The following is a 23,852-nucleotide window of genomic DNA, read 5'->3' as shown; positions in this document are numbered from 1 at the left end:
GTTAGAATTAGTAATGATAGTAATGATGGTAGTAATTGATGGTATGATGGCTCATACTCTTACATGGGTGTATACACAATTTGGTGCCTCTTGAATTTTTTTTTAGTTTCCACTGCTGTGAAAAAAAGGCTGTAAAATTTAGAAAAAATCTCCAGCAAAATACCTTGTTCATACATAATACATTGGTAAGTATCAAATATAACTTTTAACATGGAAGTTTGTGATTTAGACCCTCTGATTTGCAGGTGGGACAGGTATGGTACCACATAAGTTTGATTTTGTCTGTACTGTAATAAGGCAAGACTGGTGTTTGGCTTGGGCAACTCGTAATCGACAACAAAATGTTTTATTGTTTTTTGGTTAAAAAATCTAAAAGAGGGAGAGAAAGTTCAAAGCATGGACTGATAATTGAAATAATGTAATTAATTTATAGCTTTGATGGGGGGGGAGTGGGGAGGGACAGTTTCCACTGCAGTACCACAAAACTACAGGTAGGTTCTTGGGAGGAGTACCTGATTGGTGGGAAAAATGCAGTGTCTTAGAGAACTAATGTTATAATCATTTATATCAGTAATTCTTTGGGGCATGTGGAAAAAGCAGAGTAAGAGGAGAGTCAGGCACCCATACACTGTGTGATTACCCATGGGTGGCTGTAGAGTTTGCTGGAGCTGAGTACTCTGGAGCCCCAGGCTGATACCTGTTCATCACAAAAATTTTGGTCAGGTGAAAGGTTTCAAGTTACTGGAGTAACATTTGTTTAGTGGCTAATTACAGTGGCTCATTAGCGGATAATGCAGGGTAGCTCATTCTTTTGTTGCTGTTATGACATAATTGGGTCTTCTAGAGGACTTGGGGTCAGTAAGAACACAATATCCACATCTGAGTTTGGGAAACACTTTGGTTGTGTGGCATTTTGCATTTTCTGTCCAGAAGACATTGTGAAAAAGAATGCTACTTGCTGTTCCTTCATTTCTGAAGGATATAAGATAGATTGGGAGTGAAGAACTGATTCGCCTCTGTTGATGATGTTTTTTCTTCATATTAAAACTTGTAATAAAAGTGTTATGCATCTCTTAAGATAGCACCTGTGCTGAATGTACCAAATTCTAGTGTCTGCAAGGAACAGTCTTATATAAGAGGCTGTAACAGAGACACTTAATACCTTTTTCTATTTTTACTTTTGAAATTTTACACAGCTCCCGCTAATCTGAACAGCTATTTTTGCATCATACTGCTTCATGGTGAGCTTCACAAATTAATTTTTTTGGGGTTTTGTCTAACCTTTTATATGTCTACTATTACTATGCTAAGGTTTTCCAATCTTTTTATTTATTGAGAGGAAGGAAGCAATGCTGCTCAGGTGCACCCAGGTTTTACAGTGCTTCCTTTAAAAGTATTGAGCAATTCTTTTGCTTCTTTTGTTGTAACCAAAAACCCTTCAGTTACTGATTGTCCTTGGCAATTTCAGCTGCTGGCCATTTTCCTGTATCTCACCATTAAGCTTATAGTGAGAATTCTGTGACATGCTCGTATTGAGGATCGCTGCATTAGTAGTTCATGTGTGTACCCACAGGGAACAGTACTGTTCTTTCTGAGTTGGATTTGTACCATCCCATGATGCTCTTGCTGGGGGGTAAGGAAAACTGTTCTGGTGTGGAGCACACTGGTTAAGAGCGTTGCTGCAGAGACCTGTATGTGATTGCGTGGTGAGGAAAGAATTAAACAAAAGCTGACTAGCTGTTCTACCCTCCTAAGTCGGATTTACAGGATTTAAGCAGATCTGCTGGAATTCCTTGGTCTTATTCCTGTACCTTATAGCTTGACTATTATACCAGCTCTGGGTATGATTGCTGTTAACTACTCCTTTTAGGCTTTCACTGTGGACGTAGCATTATTATTTCAGCTGGTCCTGATGAACAGTTGTCCTGCTAGTTCAGGAGAAATAGGTTGAAATCCAGAGAGCCAGGGACATTTTAGGAGATGGCATTTCTTGTTCAGAAGGGTCAATACAGGAAAATCTGGCAAAATCAAGACAGACTCTGTAGGGAATCATAGACTTCCTGTAATAGAACTATGCATATATCATGGTGAGAAGGTGACTACTGTTAAATAGCAGATTTAGATATTTACAACTACTTCAAATTTGCCCACACAAGAAAGTTCAGGATGTTTTACCTTACCTGTAGATACATTGCTGATCTAAACTGCTGTCATTATATTGGTATAATTCCCTTTTAGGTCTTCCTCTCCACCATGGAGAGTAGTCATGAGAAGCTTTTGAGAATCTGAGATCCACCTCTCGCAAGGAATGTCATTACGTGTGTGAGAAAAACAAGGGGAGTCTTGGTAAGAAGGAAATGGTTCAAACACAGTACATGGCAGAGAGGAGACAACTGCAAAACCCACTGTCTTCCCAGTTCATCATCCTTCCAGAAAGTGAACACAGGCTTGGACTTCTATTGCTTTTGGTGTACTAATCTGTGTTTCCTTTAAAATTACTTTATCTATTAAATCACTTTATTTAGGAAAACTTTGCCTTGACAGGGAAGCAACTTAAAAGGTACCATAAGAAAAATCTAGTGCAGACTTCTGCTAGAGGTGTTAAACCCTGTCCATCAGAGGCCTGAACAGGGAGTGTCTCATGAGATGGAGTTCTGAAGGAGCATCAACAACCTTTAGTAAGGAGCTAGTTTGCTCAGAATGCTAATAGAATTTCTCTTCCTATTTCCAGTATGTCCTTTCTTTGTATGTTCAGTGGAGTAAGTGGTTCTAAATTCTAACACAGTCCCATATTTTTTATTTTGTGCATCTTCTTTTTGCTACTGCTGCCTGAGAGTTATAGTGTGATGTAGCATCTAAGCTGTTTCCATCCCCTGCTGCCCTGATCGTCTGCCTCCCTGACTATGAGGATATAGGAGATTTGCTCCTAATTAACTGAGTGTAATTCTTGGCCAAATCCACTCCAGAAACAGCTTCTTTTTACCACTTAGTGACTCCTGTAAAAGATCCAGCATGGAGGGAGATTTCCTTGCCTTTGATGAGTGACTGAGGATGAGGCAACGCAGAACTGTCACATGAAGTGAATAATGGGCAAAAGTGAAGGAAGAAAAAAAGAGGCTTTTTGTCAAGTCAGTAGATTTTTAGCAGCCTGTTCCTTGTTTTTATGCTGAAGGTGTCTTTGGAATTGCTATTCAGCAGACTTGGCCAGAAGTGAGCTCATTTCTTAAGGTGACCTTCAGGTTTCATGCTGTAGAGCAACACGAATTCATTGCTCCAAAATCAGAATATAAGAAATGCCCATTAGACTGAGCAGAGAAGCAGCACAAGGAACTCGTAAAAAAAGTATTTCCATATTTCCAAGACTGAACAGCTTCGAATGAACCAATTGCCTTCTTAGATTTAATAGTGTTTAAAGCTTGTAGCTTTGAACCCTAATTCATATGAAGGACCAGCGAGTTGAAAATGCTAAAAACCCCATGGGAGGATAGGATTGTTCATAGTAATACCATAATGATTAACCCTCTGGAAAGCATCCTAGCCAACTGAGGGAAAATATAGCCCAAGGTCAAGGAGACGCTCGATGGCAAAGTTCTCTGGTGGCAATACCCATGATGGGCTGAATACAGGGCTGAAAATTGGGAGCACCCTGGAGAGGGCTGTGCCACCTATGGGTTTTCCGGGGGAGATCTGGAAGCTGCTTAACATAGAGTTTTGCTGGATCCCATTTACCTGGGTTCAAATCTGAGGAGAGCTGACCTCGGAAGCTGCAAGCTGCTAATCGAGGAGGCAGCGGTGGGGGGGGATAAAGTCCAGATTCCTTCCAAGAAGTCTAATCTCTGGCAAATGTACGCGCACACGCCGTTGCCTTTCCCAGTTGTTGCTGGGGGCTTTGCAATAGGACGCAGCCCCAGCTCCTTGCCGTGCTGCAGCCTCTGTGACTTGGGAAGAGAAGGAAAAAGGCAGCTGGGGAAGGAGCATTACAGGAGAGGAGAGGAGCGGGCGGCTGGCCCCGCCGCTGGGCAGAAGAGGCGGGGAGGCGGAGACTGGCGCTGGGAGCAGCGCGTACCTGGAGCACGGGGGAGGCGGTGGAGAGGAGGGGACAGCGGGGTGAGGAGAGGGCTAAGGGCTGTGCCCCGCCACTTGTGCTCGCCTCCGCCCTTGTTCGAATATGCCAGAGAAATTCGGGGACATGTTCTGTTCCCTTTTTTCTCTCTTCTCTTCTTCCCCTTTCTGAAGAGAAGAATCAATGAGAAGAGATGGGGAGAGGAACGGGAAAGTGAAATTCTAAGATGCTGCGGGGAACTTTGATCCCTTTCCTCACATCCCTTTCCCTGTGTAGAAATGGAAAACGCACCCCGCTCTCTCCGGTGCGGAACGGCTAGCGTGGGAAAGCAGACCCGGGCAGCTGAACGAGAATGTGATTCTTGAAGAACCTTCTGCTCACTTTGTACACGAGGGATGGAACTCTGCAAAATACTCGGGCTCCTGGTAGAGCTCTCAAGTCTGCTATCCTGTCTCAGATGTGTGGAGGTAAGAAAAGATTGGTTTTCTATCTGCTTGTAAGAAGTCACATGACTCTTTTAATATCCTCACTGTAAGTGGATCTTGTTATTACTTGACTATGTTTTCTAGAGCATTTAGGCAGTTGTGGTCTCTGGGAAGGACTGGGGGCTTGGGGAGAGATTGGTTTCATTGTGCATATAAATTCTGAAAAAGAAATAAACCGGGAAAGCAGAATACACAAGGGCTCGCAGATGCTTTGGCTTGGGTTTCCAGTGTTTCTCAGGCACTGCAGTGATCCTGGCAGGAAAGATCCTTTATTTCTGTTCTTTGCTGATTGTCTCTCTTGCTTGTGGACAGATGATTTATAGTTGCACAGACCTGGGACAATGACTGCAGCATAGGCTGTTTGCACTGAATTTAATTGGTGGCGATGGTCAGCGTTGGGGTATTTTGGAAGCTGCTATGGAAACTGGCAGCAACTAATTTTTCATTAGAAGGGAAGCTTATTACTTGGACTGAAGTACTTTTGTTGATGGTCCAAGAAGAGCAGGTTCAGTCTCTCATATATATCCTGTTACTAGTCTGACCCATCCTTATATCACTGGCAGGCTTACATGTGTCTGCAGGTGTGCACTAAAAGCTAGGGATTGAGGGACCTGGATTGTGGTGCAGTCACAAAAGTACAGCTTAGCTCACTTTCTACTCTCTGCAAAGAGCTTTGAGATCTTCAGGTAAGTCCTTCAGTGTTGTTGGTCCAGAAACCCTTGTGTGGGCTTGCAACAGCCTGATACATGCAGGCAGATGAAATTTTTGCCTGAAAAGGGTTTATCTGTGCATTCCGTTGTGCATATGAACCTGAGATCTGATCTGCTACTACTGAACCATGTCAGGAATTCATCTTCTATATGCAGTATCCCATTCTGACTTCTGGCAAGTGATGCTGGAGCTTGGCCATGGTTGCCAGCACCTTCTGGATCATATTCATAAGCTTGATTTGAAAATTATATCTGACATGAATAGGTATTGTTCTTGTCAGGTTTCTGTGGGAATTACCTCTGCTCATTCCAGAAGTGGATTTGGTTGAATTCCAAATATAACTTCTCCTATTTTCCAGGAAGAGGTGAAGCTGAGAGAGGCAAAATTACTGCATTTTGAAGAAAACCACAACCATTACCAATAGCTAGTATCCTTTAGCTGCACATCTCTGCTCTGTGAATTACAACTCTTTTTTCCTATAAAAGTATGAGAAATGTTCATTTAGAATGTTTAGAAACTAATTAAACTAGCTAGCAGAAGCATGTACATTTCTTCTTTTCACTCTGAGTCTGTGAAGGTCTTGCATTTGCTTGCACACTATGTAGTGATGTTGAGTGGAGATCTCTATCTGTCAGCCTATAGTCACATTACAACCACAAAAAACCTGCCTGTAAGAGGAAATGCAGTTTTGGGGCCAGACAGGATGCTAGAATTCTGAGGGCTTTGTTTCGTATTTTTTGGTCTTAGCTATTTACCCCATTTAGATAATAACAGCATAGGCCATACCCTATTTTCAAGTATTAACGACAAAATCCTCAAAAGGCCTTGGATTTTCTTCCTTGGATGGTTCCTACTTTATACATGGATGTTTATTACCATTTTAACAGGTATTCTGGGGGCATCATCCTGTCATTCAAGTAGATAAATATCTGCTACTATTGCTGTAGATTACTTGCCCTATAAACAGTGAGAGAATGAGTAGTTATTGTTTTTCTTACTGATAATAATGATTTTCTTCTAGATTTCCTTTCCATTGGCATATCATTCAGACTTCCAAGTCTGTTGGAAAAAACCAAGCAGAGCCCAGGAATGTAGTGCTTAGATCAAGGGTAAATCTCTGCTGACCAGTAATTATTCATTTTGTTGTTAGTGGACAGAGCTATGGTTGAATTTGAAGAGGTGCAATGGGGAGCCCAGAGAAGAGGCTGGTTACTAGGGTGTGTTTGCCTGAAGCTGAGCTACTTTTAGGACATGCCCATGTTTATTTCATTGGATAATCATCTCTCTGCTTTTGCTCTGTTTCTTTTCCCAGGCTTTACTGGGATCCAAGCCCAACCAAAACCATTTGCAGAGTGCAGGTAAGAACAAGAAGTTATTAATTCAGTCATTGGGCAGACTCTTTCCTGCAGTGGTGATCTGAGACCATAGGCACGATGAACCACTGCTACCTGGCCTTCTTCCTTTCTTTCATCACTTCTTCAATCTTTTCTCTTGTCCCAATGCCTGTTTATCTCTTTCACCAACATGGCCAGACTACTTCTGTTCCTTCATGTCGAATGTTTTTGCAGCTCCCTGCTCCTCCCACATGTTTCTTTTCTTTAATCTCTTTCTTTGCCTTGGTCTTTTTTGCATGCTTACCTTTCCTCTGCTCTAATAACTACTGAATTCTTAGACACCCTCTCTGAGGGTCCCAGTTGATGCCACACATCTGATTTATTTTCCAAGTTCTGACTTCCAACTGCTTCTCATTTCTGTACCTTGCATTTAACCTTCAGCTGTCACTTACCCCCTCTGGCCTTGCAGTGGCTAGAAGGCAAATGACATGATGCAAAGTTACTTGGTACCCTTGCTCTTTGCCCCGGGTGCAGAAGGGTTTTTTGAAAGTGTTGGCTTCTTTCTGTTTGCTTAGTGAATAGAGGTGTAAATGTCCCTTTCTCAGTCTACTCTTCCCATGTTATGGACTCTATAAAGCCCACAAAACCTGGGTGTTTTTTTCCCCACTTTGGTTATTTCAGTACCATGAATGGAGAGTTTTCTCCTTTCTTAAGGACCATAAAAAAGTAATTACTGGATATTTCACATGGGCACTGAAACATTGGCACCTGCACTTCCCACGAAATAAATTCTCTTTCCCTTCCAATATATTAGCCAAGTTAGATAAGCCAGGTGATCTGCTCATGTGTATAGGGAACATATATGCTATGAAATACACTGTCATTTCCCACCTTCCTGCTTTTTACAGTTCTGCTCCAAAGTGAGTACATGTATTACTTGTACAGACGTGGGAACCAGTTCAAATTGTCATGTTTGGGCCCTAAGTTAACACTCTTCAAAGGTCTGTCTGGGCAATTCATTGCTTCAGATCAATTTGTGGTTTAGACAGTGAGTATTATGAATATTCTTTGAGCAGCACCTTGAAGAGTGATAGAGTTTGAATCAAGAAAGCAGCAGCTGAGACTGCAGACACAAGGGGGATTTCTTGTGACCAGCTGGTGTCTCCCCTGTTGTCTGAGCTTCAGTGTGTGATGCCTTAGGTGGTGCTAACCCCCTCCCTTCCTGTGCTCAGCGCCCAGCGTGTGTGCTGTGGGGCCTCTCGGCTACTACAATGGCTCACTGGCGGTCACCGAGGTCGGGGCAGAGTGTCTCAACTGGGCAGAGTTCCCTGATTATGTCCAGCAGTACCCAGACCGTGGCCTGGGGGACCACAACTTCTGCAGGAACCCAGACGGAGGAATGACACCCTGGTGCTTCTACAGGCTTGTGTCAGGGGCCATCGGCTGGGCCAACTGTGACTGCAACCAAGGTAAGGGCTGTGCTGCCTCAGGGCTCAAGCCAGCAGTGTGTGCTGCACAGACTTGCAAGTAGCAGGTGGAACACCCTGTGAAAAAAGCACAGTACAAAGGCTGTTCCGAATTGTTGAAATAATTAATACTAGAGGCTAGCCTGTGTGGGAGAAGAACGTCTGTATATAGTAGGGGGTGGATTTAAGCTGCTGTAGCTGTAATGCCTTGTATAGATGTTTTATTCTCCTACAAGGAGACTTCTTTTTTTTATATTGCTAACTTATGCCGCTTTGAAAACCGTTTCAGTTATGTAGAAAACAACCCACTTCTTCTCCATTAGGGTCCATATCAGAGCATTCCTCATGTAAGTTAGCAGTTCAAATATAAACTTCTTCTTCGATATGAAATCTTCTGTGGCAAGGCAGGTCATAGGCACTAAACTTCCTCAGTGCTGGCAGAAGGACTATTGTTTACTTTGAAGCAAGCAAGGAACTGAACTCTCTCAATGCATTGGCTGCTGTGCGGCATTCTTGAAAATGTCCTATATTCTGACCTTCCTCACTTTTCCTGCATTTTACAGAACAGTTGAAACACCAGTTTAATAAATGAATTTACAGTCTTTTCCCTTGCCAGTGGATGTGCTTTCAAAGAGGGCTTCATTAAAGGGAAGAATATAAGTGTAGTGGTGCTGTGTGCCTGTACTAAGATGCTGCAGACAGGTGTGTTCTTTGCAAGTACATAACTGAGTGAGGAGATGTGCCTTCTAAACAGTGGTAAAATTTTTGGTGGGGTGGGAGTTGAAAGGGTATTTACACTGGCACTTCCTTTTCTTAGAGAAATTAAAGAGGATTCATCTGCTGTTACTGAACATCTCACTGTAGCAACAGAGTCATGCAGATGAAGTGGTTGATGGAAATAGATCAGTGGAGTGTCAGAAGTACTTAGACAGATTTTCATACACCCTTTCAAGATAGCATGTTAAGTCATCCCCATTCACAGAAGGAGAATCCAGGAGCTTTTGCAGAAGCCAAATTTTCTGCTGGGTGTTACCATGGATTTGAAAAGGCCATAACACCAACCCTCCTCCCAATCAGCCCTTGGTGGTACTAGGAAGGTGCCCCATTCCACGCTCTTCCATGCACCTCACTTTAGTGCCAGCACAGGAAAAACAGAAAGCAGCCAAGCTCAGTTCAACTCAGCTACATGTAAGTCCAAGACTTGCTGGTATAAAACTTCTATCAGCAGATAGCAGCTGGTTTTTGGTTGGTTTTTTTTTCTCTTTTGGAAGGTGCTGTGCGGTTGGCTGAAGACAATACTGTGGAGCTGTACTTCAGTGGACGCTGGGGTACCATCTGTGCTGACCACTGGACTGACTGGGATGCCAGTGTTGTCTGCAGGCAACTAGGTCTCAGGTGGGAACCTCAGTCTGGTTGTGAGAGGTACATGCTCGTGTGGCTTTTGAAAGAGCAGCTTCTGTGGTTACAGTCCCTCTGTCTGGCAGAAAGGAGTTTGTTTTGTGGTCTAATTTCCCACTTCCCAGGGTCCTTTTTTTACTGATTTCTTTCTGTGGCTACCCCCAACCCAATCATCATTTGCAAGAATTTTTTAAAACAATAGTTTGTGCTTCATACTCCAGGCTGTGAAAAGTGAGGTGTGAGATCACTTTCCCTTTTTATGATCATCAGCTGGAGATACTATAGTGATTTAACAGAAATTTTAGGAGTATGAACTTTCTTTGGGTATCTGGGATTTGGACTTTCAAACTTCTAAACAGCAAGGAGATAAGGTCCACAGAGAGGGAAGGTGATTCAGATAGTTTGGTGTTTGAGTCTGTTGATGGGTTTGTTCATTGCTTTCAAATGAGAGCGCCATTTCTGACTACACCAATTCCTCTGCAGTAGGTGGGCACATAAAAGGATTAAGAAGTGCTGTGTTCTTGCTTGTGCTTTCCCATTAGACTGTAAATGGTCACCCCTTGATGCACTTCCAATTAACTGGGCACACCAGAATGTGAAATGCCACAACTGGCCTGGAGAGTCACAACAACAAAAGGAACTTGTAAGTCAAGCCATGCTGTGGCATTTCATTGCTCTGTTGCATCTTCTGTACCAGTGAGATCGGCACAGCTGGGAAGAAGAGTCATTCTGGACTGTGGCCTGTTCCCCTGCACCTGCAGTCAGCAAACTGCCATGGAGATGAGGAAGCCCTGCTGCAGTGTGGCTATCAGGAAGATCTGTCAGGAGCTTGTAACCAGGGGAGTGCTGTGGTAACTTGTGTTCCTCCAGAAGGTAAATCTCCAGGGAAAGATCTCAGTCTCCCAAAAATGGCTGATGCTTATGACCACGTCTCTTTTTATCAAGCCAGGTTTTTGTCTGCAGGCAGAAAACTCCTGGTCACCACAGCAGCCAATTAAAGAGACATCTCTGGACCAGCAGTATCCCACTCTGGGGGCTGCAATGACGGGTACTTGTGGGGGGTCTAGAAGGGAGGATGTGGTAAGAGAGCATCAGGAGTGCTCCTCTGTCTAGAGAATGGTTCTACACCCTAAACTGCTGGATGTGCTTTGTCTCTGTCTTGTTCTGTTGTGCTCTCTTTCCATTCCTTGAAGCACAGGTGTAGGTGCCCCACTTCGTATAGTTGGTGGTAAGGAGAGCTTTGAAGGGCGAGTGGAGGTTTACCATGATGGCAAGTGGGGAACCATCTGTGATGATCAGTGGGATGACCAGGATGCTGAAGTAGTCTGTAGGCAGCTGGGACTCAGGTAATTTCCTTGCTGTATGTCATGGAGTTGTAATAGAAGTAGGCAAAATGAATAACATGAGAGCATGTCCCTTCATTATACTACCAGCCCTTCCTATAGGAGATACACAGAAACCTTGGGAAACATAATTCTGGACTGATCATCCTATAAAGGGATTTTGTACCCCATTCTTGTCAATTTTATGGGTTTTTGTTGTGTAAAAAAGAAAAAAAAGGGTACATTCCTGTCTCAGGATTGTTTGTGTTTACCCCTGTTCAACATTTTTGCATATATCCTAATACAAATCTTGTTGGCCTCAATGACAACTTGTCATGGTGATTTCCATATGTGAACTGCAGTTGCTTACTTGGTTAAATTTAAACACCTCTAGTTTCACTGGCTGCCCTTACCCTCTTCAGACAGCAAAGCAAGAGAGACCACCTCATTCTTCTGTGTGCCATTCAATGCTTAACATGGGAGCTGTTGTATATGGACTATTCTTGAAAATCACATCAGTACAGGATTATTTAAAATAGATTGTTCAAATTTGAGATCTCTCAATCTTTAGGAGTTTTGCCTTTTATGAGATTGTAACTGAGACTGATGGTACGTCATTGTCTGCAGAGGTTTGAAGTGTTTGTGTTGTTGTAGTAACATTTTTGTTATTTGCTGGAAGGGCTCATTACAAACTTTCCAATAACATATTTCAATTAACAGTTGGCAACTCCACTGTGTCAAAAGTACAGATGATCTATGGGGGACAGTGACCCAGCACAGGAGAGTCCCTGTGCAAGGCAGAATCTGAGGACACAAGACTGGCCTTCCTTACTGAGCATACATATCTGTAATGTTTACAGTGGGACCCCAAAAGCCTTGTCATGGGCTCACTACGGGCAGGGATCTGGCCCAATCCTGCTGGATGAAGTGCAGTGCTCAGGGAATGAACTCTCCCTTGATCAGTGCAAGAAGAGTGACTGGGGACAGCAAAACTGTGACCACATTGAAGACGCTGGGGTCTCCTGTGACCCTTTCACAGGTACACATGTACTGCTCTGCCAGTTAGATGTGGTGGGTCTCACCCCCACATTACTTGGCTTGCTCAGCAGGTAACCCCCTGGTTCAGATCCTGCACAGCTTCCATATATGGCTTCCACAAGGGCTGCCGGATGTGGAGGCAGAGAGTAGATCAGAGGCAGACTCGGTGGTGTTCCCTCGGTTTTGCTCAGGTAGTGTGGAAAGGCTGAAATGAATCCTCCGCGACAGATGGGTATGTTGTATTTTGAGTACCCACAGGCATCTGTCTCTTTTGTTTCTTTCACTCATGGGTGGTACAGAGAGCTAGCAGTGGTGCACAGGCTGTTTCTTTTCTCCCCTGCTGAGTGCTGCCCTTTCCTTCTCCCACCCCTTGCAGAGGGCACGGTCCGGCTGGCCGGCGGCCACAGCCCCAGCGAAGGCAGGGTGGAAGTGTACTACAATGGAGACTGGGGCACAGTGTGCGATGATGGCTGGACAGACATCGCTGCCCAAGTGGTCTGCAGGCAGCTGGGCTTCAGGTAGGACTGAGAGTGTGTAGTGTCTGTGCTTCCTAATTTCAAGGATTAGATTCCATCACCCTTCACTGGGATAGGCTGGATCTTAATCCTTCAATGCTGTCTTTGTTAGAAGGCTTATTACCATTATACAACTTATTAAAGAAAGATTAATAGGTATCCACATCCTTTCCAAGGGGCAAAAATAAATCTATTATTTCTTGTCTCAGCCTGTTTTGAAAGCAGATAACAGGCTTAATACTGTCCTTATGAGCCCCTCAGCAAAGTCAGGGAATTTTCACTCCTTAAATTTGCAGGTGTCACTTCTATTTTGTCAGTAAAAGGACATCACCTATCTGCTCCTAATGTATCACCTTCAGTAGCTGAACAAAGACCATCAGGGCAAAAAAGAGTAGTAATAGGGATTTTCAGCCCATTGCTGAGCTGTCATCCCTTCAGATAGGAGTTGGGAAAGATTTAAAATCAGAATACTCTTGCCTTTGAACTAGTAAAATGGGGTTATGTGGATTTTTTTAAACATGATTAGGGTCTCCTTCTAAAATTTCAACTTTATAGATGAAAGAAAGACTAAAGTCTTCCCTTTGAGTTCAGCTACATACTACATTTGTAATCTTTTTTAGTGCCTAAGTTTGCAGCTTTCTGCAGTGCAATTCCTGGTAGCTGTTTCCTATAAAAAGAAGTAGAATTACTTAAATGTTGACATTTTTGATGCCTCCTCTGCCAGCACCTCCTCAAACTGATGTACCTGCCATAACTGCAAAGCAGCCTCTGCTGGCCCTCTTTGAACATGCCTTTAACCAAACGCTAGAAAATTGACTGGTCTGAGGAGGCCTCCCTGAAAACTGAAGCCAGTGAGATGTGAGAGTGCTTGGTTGCCATCCTATGTGTCCACTGAGTGGTTTAGGTCAGGAGGCCACCAGTACCATAGTTAAGCAAGGGAGTTTCTCTTTGGATCTGAGCTTGACTCCTTCTGTGGCATTTAGAGTTTCAGTGTTATTTTCTGTTTCCTCTAGTGGTCCTGCTGCCCTGGCCTCTGAAGGAGACTATGCTGCTGGCCAAGGCTTCATCTTACTGGATGATGTGGCATGTGTAGGGACAGAGCTGACTCTCCTGGACTGTCCCCACAGCAATTGGGGGCAGCATGACTGCTCCCATGCTGAGGATGTGGGAGTCCGCTGTTCCCCAGAAAGCAACACAGTCATGGATGGCAGCCTGGGTAACTCACCTTGCTTTTGACCTGAACAGTGGGAAAGTTTCACTTTCTGGTCCGTTCCCTTGTAAGCTCTGGCAGATGTGGGAGTTCTCCCTTTGCTGTTTCAATAAGGGGTCTGTTTTTTGAGGAGGATTGAGTTCTGGCTGAATTGGGGCAGAGCCACAAATCTGTGGCTCCACCAGACCTACTATCAGACCAGCAGATAAATAGAAAGTGGAGAGTGTTGTATTGACAGTCTCTGAAACAATCCTCAGGAGCTGAGGGACAGTGGCTGCCTTAGTGTGCCATTGCTCCGGGGAACACTTTAAACTAGATCTTTTGGGAAACTTAGGTGTGGTTACATTAGTGCCACACCTTGCCAAGACAGAAGGATTTCAGAAGCAAGAGGTTGCTGTTTGCACTCCCTTGTGTAGATGGCACACTTCTAACTAAAACTGTGAAAGTATTTCAAGTTAGCATAACTTCCTCATTTATGTAATGCCCGACAATCTCTGCTTTCCTTACTACAGGAGACTTTCCAGTTTGTCAGATATTTGTAATTGAAATAGTTCGCATCCAACTTTTTTGTTTTTCCTGGACGTAGAACTCTTCTCTTGCTTCGAATCATGTAATAGTTTTACAATTCAATTGGTTTTTTTTCCTCAGGCATGTTTAAACTTGTCTAGGAGTTAACTCTTGCCTTAGGAGTTAATAACTTTCTGTTCTTGTTCTCCTCCTTACTCAGCTTTCAGAGTATGATCCACTGATGATTTCCAGTATGTATTAAATATATTAGTATGTAGTGTTCTGATTCAGCACAGGTAAAATGTCTTCATAAAGACACACTTCTTTATTTTCTTTTTTTTTTTCCCTTTTTTTCTTTTAGTTTTAAGGTTACTGATGTCTAGGATTCATCTTTTTCTGCAGAACCCAAGTTTTGGACACTCAACCCCTCTGGTTATTTTGCTTGCAGCAGCCCATGTGTTTTCTCCTTCAGGGCCTCCTGTGCGGCTGGTGGATGGAGAAAGCACCAAGGAGGGTCGGGTTGAGGTATTGCTGAATGGGCAGTGGGGCACTGTCTGTGATGATGACTGGACAGACAGAGATGCTGCAGTGGTTTGCAGGCAACTGGGATTCAGGTAAGAGCTGTGGTACAGGCATCTTACAGATAGAAACAGCTCTTGGGAGCACTTCTGGACTTGCTTCTGGGGGTTAGTTTTAGTTTTGGCACACCCAGATGTGTTTGAGGGAGTAGATTGCTCTTCTCACTCTACTACTGTTGGTGTGTGAAGTGACACATAAATATTATTCCACTTAAAATGCACTGTTGACTCAGGTTCACTAGGCTCCTGCTCACTGCAGATTAGTCACCCTCTCTCTAATTGCAGTGGTACAGCAAAAGCCAGGGCAATGGCTTATTTTGGTGAAGGCCATGGGCCCATCCATCTGGACAACATAGAATGCAGTGGCATGGAGGACACCCTGGGGCAATGTGCCATGCCTGACACCAGGATTCACAGCTGCTGGCACAGTGAGGATGCTGGGGTGATCTGTGACTATGTGGAAGAAAAGGTCCAAGATTTCAGGAGAACAGGTGACATTCCCATTTCTTCTATGTAGGAATCTGGAGTTCTGGTTGTAGGATCTCTGCATGCTTTTGTGATTTTTCCCTGTCGTTCTTGTCTTCGGCTGAAATTTCACCTACAAAATAAGCGTGTCCTGTCCTGTACCTCCTACATTTTTCTTGTTTTCAGTGTATCTTAGCAGCACAGAGTGTTCCAAATCAGTCTGAGGAGCTCCACCCATGTCAGGCCTTTGAGCCTGCAGAATTTCCCCACAGCCACGTCACCACACTCTTCCTTAGAACAGCAACCATAAGCAGTCTTTGGGGTTTAGAGTATTGTGGAAGTATAAGTATAGGTCCCACTCTTGGTGTGAGACTATAGAGACTTCAGGTAAGCACCTCCAGTGAAATTAATGAAATCCATGGGATCAAATGTTCTATGAATTCCATATGCACAACACAACACAGTCCAGAGTCCACAGTCCATTAATCCACAACCTTGAGGATTAATGCCCTCAGAGAAGCTGAGTGGTATTTGGCTCTGTGACAGCAATGCTGATACTTAAGGTAAAGGTCCCTGCCCAACTGCTCTAACTTTGCCATGCAGGTCCAGAGTCTGGTGTGTGTGGGATGCGCCTGCTTCATCGTCGCAAGAAAAGGATCATAGGTGGAAACAAGTCTCTGAGGTACTTCCCTGTAATTGCTGAGTCAGACTGGTTCCAGCTTTCCTTCAGGCTCTGGAAATAGCCTGGCAGATGCTGACTACATTAATGCATTTTCACTGGTGATTTTTGAACTTGGTTTGAACCAGTATCTAGGGAAGAATACAAGCCAACTGAGCCCAGATGAGACAGAGTGGATGGGAAAAGAGGAAAATGCCTCCCATGTGTGTGAGACCACTTATTCCTGTTTCTCCTTCAGAGGTAGTTGGCCATGGCAGGCCTCACTGCGGCTGAAGGGTTTTCGTCGAGATACTCGTTTGCTGTGCGGAGCAACGCTGATCAGCAGCTGCTGGGTGGTGACTGCAGCCCACTGCTTCAAAAGGTGTGTTTGGGAGTGGGGAGCTCCAAGGGATACTCAATGATGGACAAGATAGCCTCATACAAGTTTATCCTCCTAGCCCAGTGGGACTATATGAGCAAAGTTTCTAAAGACCTTCGGGTTATGATGTGTGTGATCTTGGAGTGCTTATGGGGATAACTCAATATAGACTTGCTTTTTCCTTCACTGCTTACATCTGGCCTCTTAACTCTGAGGCTTTGCAGCGTAAAGGGAACCAGCATTTTGACATTTTAAGCGCTTTAGGGAACTGTGAACAGGTCAGTTCACAAGTCTGTTGCAACTACAATAATAATATTTATAGGAGCAAAAGTCCTGTGCCTGGTAGACAGTGATTTGGGACACCAAATCTGCAAAGCTGGCATGATCATATCTGCTAAAGAGGTCCCACATTCCTGCAGCTGGAAATGTTTTACCCCTGTGGTGTGAGGAGGTGGTTCAGTCTCATAGCAACTGAGACTTGTGTGAGTCTTCTTTCCTCTTAGTAGGAGTATTGAGATCTTGAGTCTGTTTTTCTCCAGGTTTGGTGTTGATGTGCGGCGCTACCTCCTGCGCGTGGGCGATTACCACACAGGTGTGAAGGATGAGTTTGAGAGGGAGCTGCCCGTGGAGCGGATTGTCCTGCACAGGAACTACTGGGCTGGCAGTAATGATAATGACATAGCCCTGGTCCGAATGCGGGGCAGAGAAGGGCACTGTCTCTCCTTCAATCACCATGTTCTACCCATCTGCCTGCCTGATAGGAGAGAGAGGTCTGACATCAACAGGCAAGCCTGCATCATCTCTGGCTGGGGAGACACAGGTGAGTGGTGGGGCTTTGAGAGGCCAGAGTGGTGAGGAAGTCTGCCTTCAGAAGCTTACATGGGCCATTAATTTATGTCAATTCAAAGCTATGGTCTCACTGCTCCCATTGTCTGTGCCAGTACATGGTTCTAAGGAATGGGAAGATGAGTGGGGGTTTGTGCTATTGCATTTTCATCTGATTTTGAGGCTTATTGAGTCTACTCAATATTGGTGAAAGCTTTGGTTTCCATAGCATCTCTCTGAAGCTGTGGGAGACACCAATGCTGCCATCTGGCCACAGTCCTCTCTTTCTTCCCATTTCTACACATGTGTTTGCCCAGAGTAGACCCCTAAGGGAGCAGCCTGTGCAGAGCTGCTATACCAAGCCCATGTTTCCATGACCTGCCTTTGTGGTACTGTCATAGTGAAGTGAGGGCCTAGAGGTAGAAGGAGCCCACAATGAGAAATCTCTCTTGGACTACTTTGCTTAATCTCCCTGTGTATTTCTGCAAGGATAGATGGACTCTGAGTCTGGTTTCTGCTCTCAGTTCAAGACAGCCTGGACCTGTCCTCATTGAGCATATTGCTGTGAAATCACATATGCAGAAGCTGCATATTGCAACTTCTTAGGTAAAAGGGAGCACAGAGGCCTTTCTGGGGCTGCTATGACTGGAGAAAAGCCATATGTTTAGAAAGATTTCCTGCCAAAAGCCCCAGGAGCTCATCTGTTGATTTTGGACTTGCCCGTCCTTCTCAGCTGTTTGCCTAGCTGTTACCACAGCTTTTTAACTGCAAGTACGTATTTGCCTTTGGAGTCCAGTTGTGCCAGTTGCACGTGTCACTTCAGGATATTTGGGGTGGATCAAGGAGCAACTTAGCCATGTAACAACCTTAAGGTGTACTGGAGCTTAGTGGCTAGAAATCTTCCCACGCACCAAAACCAGCTTTCTCAATGAAGAGCAGTTACCTACTGCCTTGTGAACTTAGATAAACCTTGGGCACAGAAAGGTCATACTTTAATATAGCACATTAGCCTTAAGTTCTCAGCAACCCTGGGCTAATAAAGAGACATGACTGAAAAGACTCAAGTCTGGCCAAAGATGAAGGGAATTCCCTTTTGAATAATATTTGAATGCCTCTGACACATCTTCTAAAACTTCTCTGAGGAGTGAGCACTTAACAGATACTACTGCATTTATTTTCTTGAGAAAACACTGTCCTTGCTTTACAGAGGAGGAAATTGAGATTTGGAGAGGTGAGATAAATTGAATAAGGTTCAAGTTACTTGTTGACAGAATCAGGAGTAAGACTCATCCTTTGATCTAACCTTTTTCTACAACCCTCTTCCCCCCATCTTTGAGCTCTTTTTTGTGGTCTGGCTTGGCATCACTGTTTTCTGAAGTTCTTGTGGTTTCAGAGTAGCTGAGCTCAGCTATTTCTGTGCAGCAGACTTGACGTGAAATGTCTAAGTGTCTGGTTTTGTAGGGAGCACTGTTGCACCAGGTCGCTACTGTTGCCTATATGTGAATCAGTCTGGCTGGTCTGTTTTATTCCAGGGAAGTCCTATTCCAGAACCCTGCTGCAGGGGGTGGTGCCCCTTCTCCCACGGGAAGACTGTGAGGCCCGCTACGGGCGGAAGTTCACCAACCGCATGATTTGTGCTGGGAACCTCTCTGAAGATAAACGGGTGGACAGCTGCCAGGGTGACAGTGGAGGGCCACTCATGTGTCAGAGATCAAGTGGACGCTGGATCATTTTGGGCATCACTTCCTGGGGGTATGGCTGTGGTCGGAAGGATTCACCTGGTGTGTACACAAAGGTCAGCAAATTTGTACCCTGGATCAAGAAAGTGACCAAGCTAAAATGAAAATGACTGAGCTCTTGGAATTTCAGCACATGTTCCCTTTGCTCTGCAGCAGCAGAAGGCTGTGGCTTCTGGTCTGTGACTGACGGAGATTTATTTTGACATTGGACACTGGCAAAAGATTTTAATGTAGAACTGGAAGGAAAACAGTTATGACTGATTCTTTAAAGTCTTTGGTTTCACTTTAATCTGTAATCTGTAAGCAGAGAAAGCAAGTGCACAGTGGTAACAATGATCAGTATACATTGCTCTAAATATCTGAATCCTTTAATGCAATCACACTTATTCCTTTGCCCTGGCACACAGAAATGGTAGAAATAGAGAGATACCTATTGCTGCAAATCATGGTTTTATGTTTGGACAGTTGAAACATGCTACAAGGAGAGGCAAGATGCTTGGAAGATGGCACTACGGGCTGGCATAGTGGAAATCTTCAAATTCTTTTTTTCATAACAGCTCTCTTCAGTTCCAGGAGTCAGAAGATGTGACCTGAGTTGAGGAACAGGCCAACAGTTGGGTTTCTTAGCTTCCCTGATATGTCTCTAGGGGGAACCTTTTCTCTTCTGAATAATAGGTCTGCTCCCATAGGATCCCTTTCAAGTGAATGCCTAGGCTAAGAGATGCTTGTCCCTCCTGCTGTAATCTTTTGTCACACATTTCCAACAGCTAGATGCTGTGGTTTTATTGCTGCTTTTTGCTATAGTAGTTTGTGTGTGTGGTTGGTTTTTTTTTTTTTTTTGTTTCCCCTAAGTAGCATCTTCTAGAATCAGTTGTTGGTGCGAGAGGCAGTAGCTTTCTTGCCCTCATGATTACTATGAAGAACTTAAAAGACTGACTTCAGGTGGGTGAATAGACATGTCATTTTTTTCTTAAATCCAAATGTAACGTTAATCTCAAACATTCAGGCATTGAATCGTGATTTAACAGCACTGTGGGGACTTCCTGCTGGTCTGTTATTCATCATAGTTATTAGCTGCCCTTTGTTTGTGCTGCTAGTCTTTAGTATTTTTGTGTTCACAGTTTTCCATGAAACATGGAATTACTTCTGGGGTATAGATACACCTCAAGCAAATTACTCACTCCTTGTGAAAAAGAGTAAGTGTGCTGCAAAGCAGCTTCCCACTTTGGTGAAGTGTGTCCTATTCTTGAAACCTCTGGGCCATGCTTCCTTTTTTCTCTTCTTTGCACTCTTTCTCTTTTCATTCCTCTCAGTGGGAGTAAACTGGATTAACTTGAGGGTATGCAAGCACTGTCATCCAGCTGTAGTTCTCAGCCTGAGCAGATACAATGCTGAGAGAAAGCAGGAGTTATTGAGTATTACAATTTCTTCCTTCTGTTTCATCCAAACAAAATAACAGAGTTCCCTCTTATGCCTTAAGCACTTTTTAAAGTTAATATTTTATTCTTGAGTCATAAAAAAAAATAAGTAGACCGAAGGGCTAAGTGCCTTAATAGCTGTGCAGTGCAGCATCTTCTCACTGTGTACAGATAAGGCAGAGAGGAGACAGGTCTGTAGAGGAGGAGGAGCAAAAAGCTTTGATGTATTACCAAGGGCTCGAATGTGGAAGATTAATACAGGACGTGGCACGTGGAACTTGTGCCAGATGTGCATGTTTTGGGTAGGCAGTAACTGGTTCAGGCACTGACCTTCTGTCTGGAAGGTTTGCACTCTGGGCATTGAGGTGTTCAGTACCTGGGTATTACCAATGCAAGAACAGAAGGCAGAGCACAGTCTGTGGATTAGCAATGTCATCTTACAGGGCATGTGGTGACAGAACCTAGAAATTGCCTTGGGTTCAAGAAGTACTGATTGCATAAAGCTTTAATTTGTCTTCTTTAAATTAGCTTAATGTAGAGGTGCTGACCTGACTAGGTGGCGGATTTTTGTGTGTGAAGGCTAAACTAAATAGTTTCATTTACCTTTTCCAGGTATTTTAGGATAGTTGGACTACCAGTGTTACAATGGACTGTTCTAAAATCCTGCTTGCAAACTTTATTTTAATGGAGAATTGGTAGAATCTTTAAAACATGCAATGTCAGGACCCCTGCAAACTGGCCTTTGAGACAAACCGGATCTGTTTGTGCCTCTTCTTGAGGTGCTGGATGTCTTCAGCACAGCTTTGTACTGATAACCCTGTTTAAAATGCCAGACTTGATTCCTTGGCAGCACTGTGCTTGGCTCCACTTGGGCCGTGTTGTCCTATGGCTCTTGGCAGAGTCTCTCAAATGCACGCTGCAGACTGCTCCTTATCTCCCAGGCATTAAAATGCCAAGAGGACTGAGAGCAATTATTCTCATCTTGTGGGGAATGAAATGCCAAGTTCTATACTGGCAGGAGCAGTACCTGTCTGGGAAACATGGAGGGATTTGACTTTTACCTTCAGCTTCCCCTAAGCCAGTGCGATACAGCAGCTCAAATGGAGTTTCTGTGCCTTGGGTGCTGTCACATCTCTAATTTAACCTGGTTTGATCTTTCAGTTTATACCCATAACCCCAAGAGGCATAGAAACACCCAAAGGATGACACTGGGAGGTTATTTCCCTAAGCTTACTTAGCAAGTGGCCATTCAGGAGTTAGCATAAATTTCCATGTAACACAAGTGAGATGTGGGCCTGGCATTGTCTTCCAAAATTCCCATGTTCTAGTTAAAAATATTTCTTTCTCCTAGATCTTGTCACTATGAAAGCTGTGAGAATCCTTGTAATTAACACCCTTTGAGTCCTGCATGAGCCAGGAGGAGGGAAGGAAGTATGCAATCTCCTTTGCCTGCTTTTATACCTTACTGGTGCTGTAGGCAAGCCTGTCAGTACTCTCCTAGGTTGACCTGGCCTGTCTCAGGATACAGGTGTTGCTCTTCACTGTTTAACCTGGGACTGTGGCCCAAACCAAACTCATGTGCTTTGCCACTGAGGCTTACTGGAACTGCCTGGTTGGATGAACAGCACTCAGTCACCCTAGGACTGTATTTTGTAATGTTGGACAGCAGCAGATGTTTGAAAGGATAGTATGTGTGACTTGTGCTGAACAAGTTTTAACAACCTTTCCTTCTGGGGAAATTCGTTCTTGACCCATTTAAATTAATTACTTGCATTACTATTATTATCATTAAAAATGGAAGTACAAATACTTGATCCTCTAGGTGCTGTACAAACACTGTGCACTATTTTTTTTTGTCATTATTTTTTTTCCTAAAGTGTAAGAGTTTATATCCCTAACTTTTAAAAACTATTTAATGTAATCAGCCTTCATCTTCCATATAAATGTTTAAATTTTTTTTTGTTTTAATCTAACTAAGCTCTCAATCCCAGTATTCTCTGGCAATGAAAACCATTATAATTTTATTCTCCATAGCACATAATTTCTTTCTATGGTTCCTGAATTAATTGCCTTTTGTTTTCATTAAGTACCATCTGTCCTTGTGTTTTCAGCCACGAGAGGAAATTAGGGGCCTGGCTTTATATTCTCTGTTATGCATTATTGTAGAGATAGTTCCCTTTCTAAGACTGTGGCTTCTCTGTCTCTCTATCAGAGACTGTCTAGGTCTCTGATAACATGCTGACTGTCTCTCTGTGTCTTCTCTTTCTGTTGGATCTTTAAACTTTGGTAAACTGAATGCAGTTTGCAAGGGGAGGCTGTATCCCCTGCTGATTATTTGAGTACAGTTTTCTATAGCAGGAAATTCTGTAAGTGATTTCAGTGCCGTGTCTGTATGCTGGAGCTAGTTTAAACTTGCTAGTGAGGTCTTGGTGGCAGCCTTGCTTCAAGGGGATGAAAACCCACTGAGGTTAGCTCCCCATGTGTCTCAGGTAGGTGCAGCAGTCCCACTGAGCTCACAGACATTGCTGTAGGTCTGTCTTGGGACCTCTGGGCAGGGAGCACCTGGAGAGCTGTGTAGACCTTTCCCTGTGCTGACATACATGGAGGGCTGAGACAGTCCACCTTCACAGCATTAGTCCATTCCATAAGGCTAATGCATGTGCACTGGTTCCACGAGCTGAGAGCTCAGTCAGTGTTGCTGGGGGCTTCACTGTATCGCATGGATGCTCTGAGAGAACTTTCCATAGCAGAATGGCACATCGTGGTTGTGTGAGAAATGGAACAACACTGTGATTGGCTAGGAGCATTGGCAGGAGTAGAAACATGGCTATTGTAAGGATCTAAGGAGCAGCTCATAGTGCTGCTCCTATCCTTCTTTGAGAGAATTCCTCCAAAAGCTGCCCCAGTGCTCCAAAGGCTGCCTCAGTACTGGGGTCTTCCTAACTTGCAGTACCTCTAGTGGTACTGTCTCAAATCTGTTCACACTTTGACTACCTGAAGCTGGATTAAAGATTTATCACTTTCTTGTGGCTGAACACTGTTCTAATGATTTCTATGAATTATGTTCTATGCTATAATTAATCAGGCAGCTGTTTATTAACCTGGACATGATGTCAATCGTCCTTCTAATCTCTGTAAACCTGTAGCAGAAAATAACAGATCAGGTTCTCTAAGGTATTACTGGAGGCATTGGTGAGGAACAAGCAAAGTGGGCATTTGCTATCTCGGGGTAACAGAGGTAGATCTGCCTTTTGTCTGACTTCCTTTCTTTGTGAAGCCTATATCCTCAAGTCCTCTCACCCCAAAAAAGCTGCAGTGATCCATCGACCACTTGAAAAGAGATTTTTATGTGTATATTCGGCAACCAGATGAAAACTTCGGAGAGATGAAACTACACTGTGGTATTTAAAACTATCTTGATAGACTCACTGGGAGTTTTTCACAGTTAGAGAGAACAGAATCACCTCTGGTGGTAACCAAGTTGGGACTACTCCTTGTAGAACAAGGCACTGTGACCTGGACTAATGCACATCTCCTGGGCTGCGTTTTCCCTTGTTTGGAAAAATATTTAATTTTCCACATCAGAAACTTGTTTGTGTAGTAGCCCACTCAAGTCCTATTAAAATCCTTTTCTACTAAGGGCTGAGTACCTCTGAAATCAGTCAAGTGCCAAAGCTGTTATGTCCCCTGGATCACCACCAATGGCTCACAAGGTATGCTAATAAATGGATTATACTGTGA

General features: G+C 43.8%; 1 protein-coding gene across 4 annotated transcripts; it reads left to right on the top strand.

The window, feature by feature from the left end:
- The first annotated feature begins 40 nt into the window (after positions 1–40).
- On the top strand, positions 41–23,852 carry LOC103813995 (neurotrypsin). Of its 4 annotated transcripts, none has more exons than XM_030240961.2 (16): positions 41–2,346; positions 4,340–4,530; positions 6,572–6,617; positions 7,826–8,062; positions 9,331–9,454; positions 10,155–10,330; positions 10,656–10,803; positions 11,640–11,818; positions 12,194–12,335; positions 13,346–13,548; positions 14,522–14,663; positions 14,892–15,118; positions 15,696–15,774; positions 16,010–16,132; positions 16,669–16,949; positions 18,487–23,852. In XM_030240961.2, exons 2-16 carry the CDS (start codon positions 4,459–4,461, stop codon positions 18,795–18,797), a joined length of 2,490 nt encoding a protein of 829 aa, XP_030096821.1. In that variant the 5' UTR covers positions 41–2,346; positions 4,340–4,458; the 3' UTR covers positions 18,798–23,852. The 4 variants fall into 4 exon arrangements, with proteins under 4 accessions (XP_030096821.1, XP_018766469.1, XP_050832120.1 ...); XM_018910924.3 differs by lacking the exon at positions 41–2,346 and adding an exon at positions 4,004–4,107; XM_050976163.1 differs by lacking the exon at positions 41–2,346 and having other exon boundaries at positions 4,057–4,530.

This window comes from Serinus canaria, chromosome 6, assembly GCF_022539315.1.
Source record: "Serinus canaria isolate serCan28SL12 chromosome 6, serCan2020, whole genome shotgun sequence".
Taxonomy (NCBI): domain Eukaryota; kingdom Metazoa; phylum Chordata; class Aves; order Passeriformes; family Fringillidae; genus Serinus; species Serinus canaria.
The sequence above is the reverse complement of the archived record's forward strand: the minus strand, read 5'-3'. Positions and strand labels throughout refer to the sequence as shown.

Bases quoted from the DNA above. Each gene is read 5' to 3' on its own strand.
- LOC103813995 (XM_030240961.2), top strand. From the start codon at position 4,459: ATGGAACTCTGCAAAATACTCGGGCTCCTGGTAGAGCTCTCAAGTCTG. The intron at 12,336-13,345 runs GTAGGACTGAGA...TGTTTCCTCTAG, and splicing joins TGCAGGCAGCTGGGCTTCAG to TGGTCCTGCTGCCCTGGCCT. The intron at 15,775-16,009 runs GTACTTCCCTGT...TTTCTCCTTCAG, and splicing joins GGTGGAAACAAGTCTCTGAG to AGGTAGTTGGCCATGGCAGG.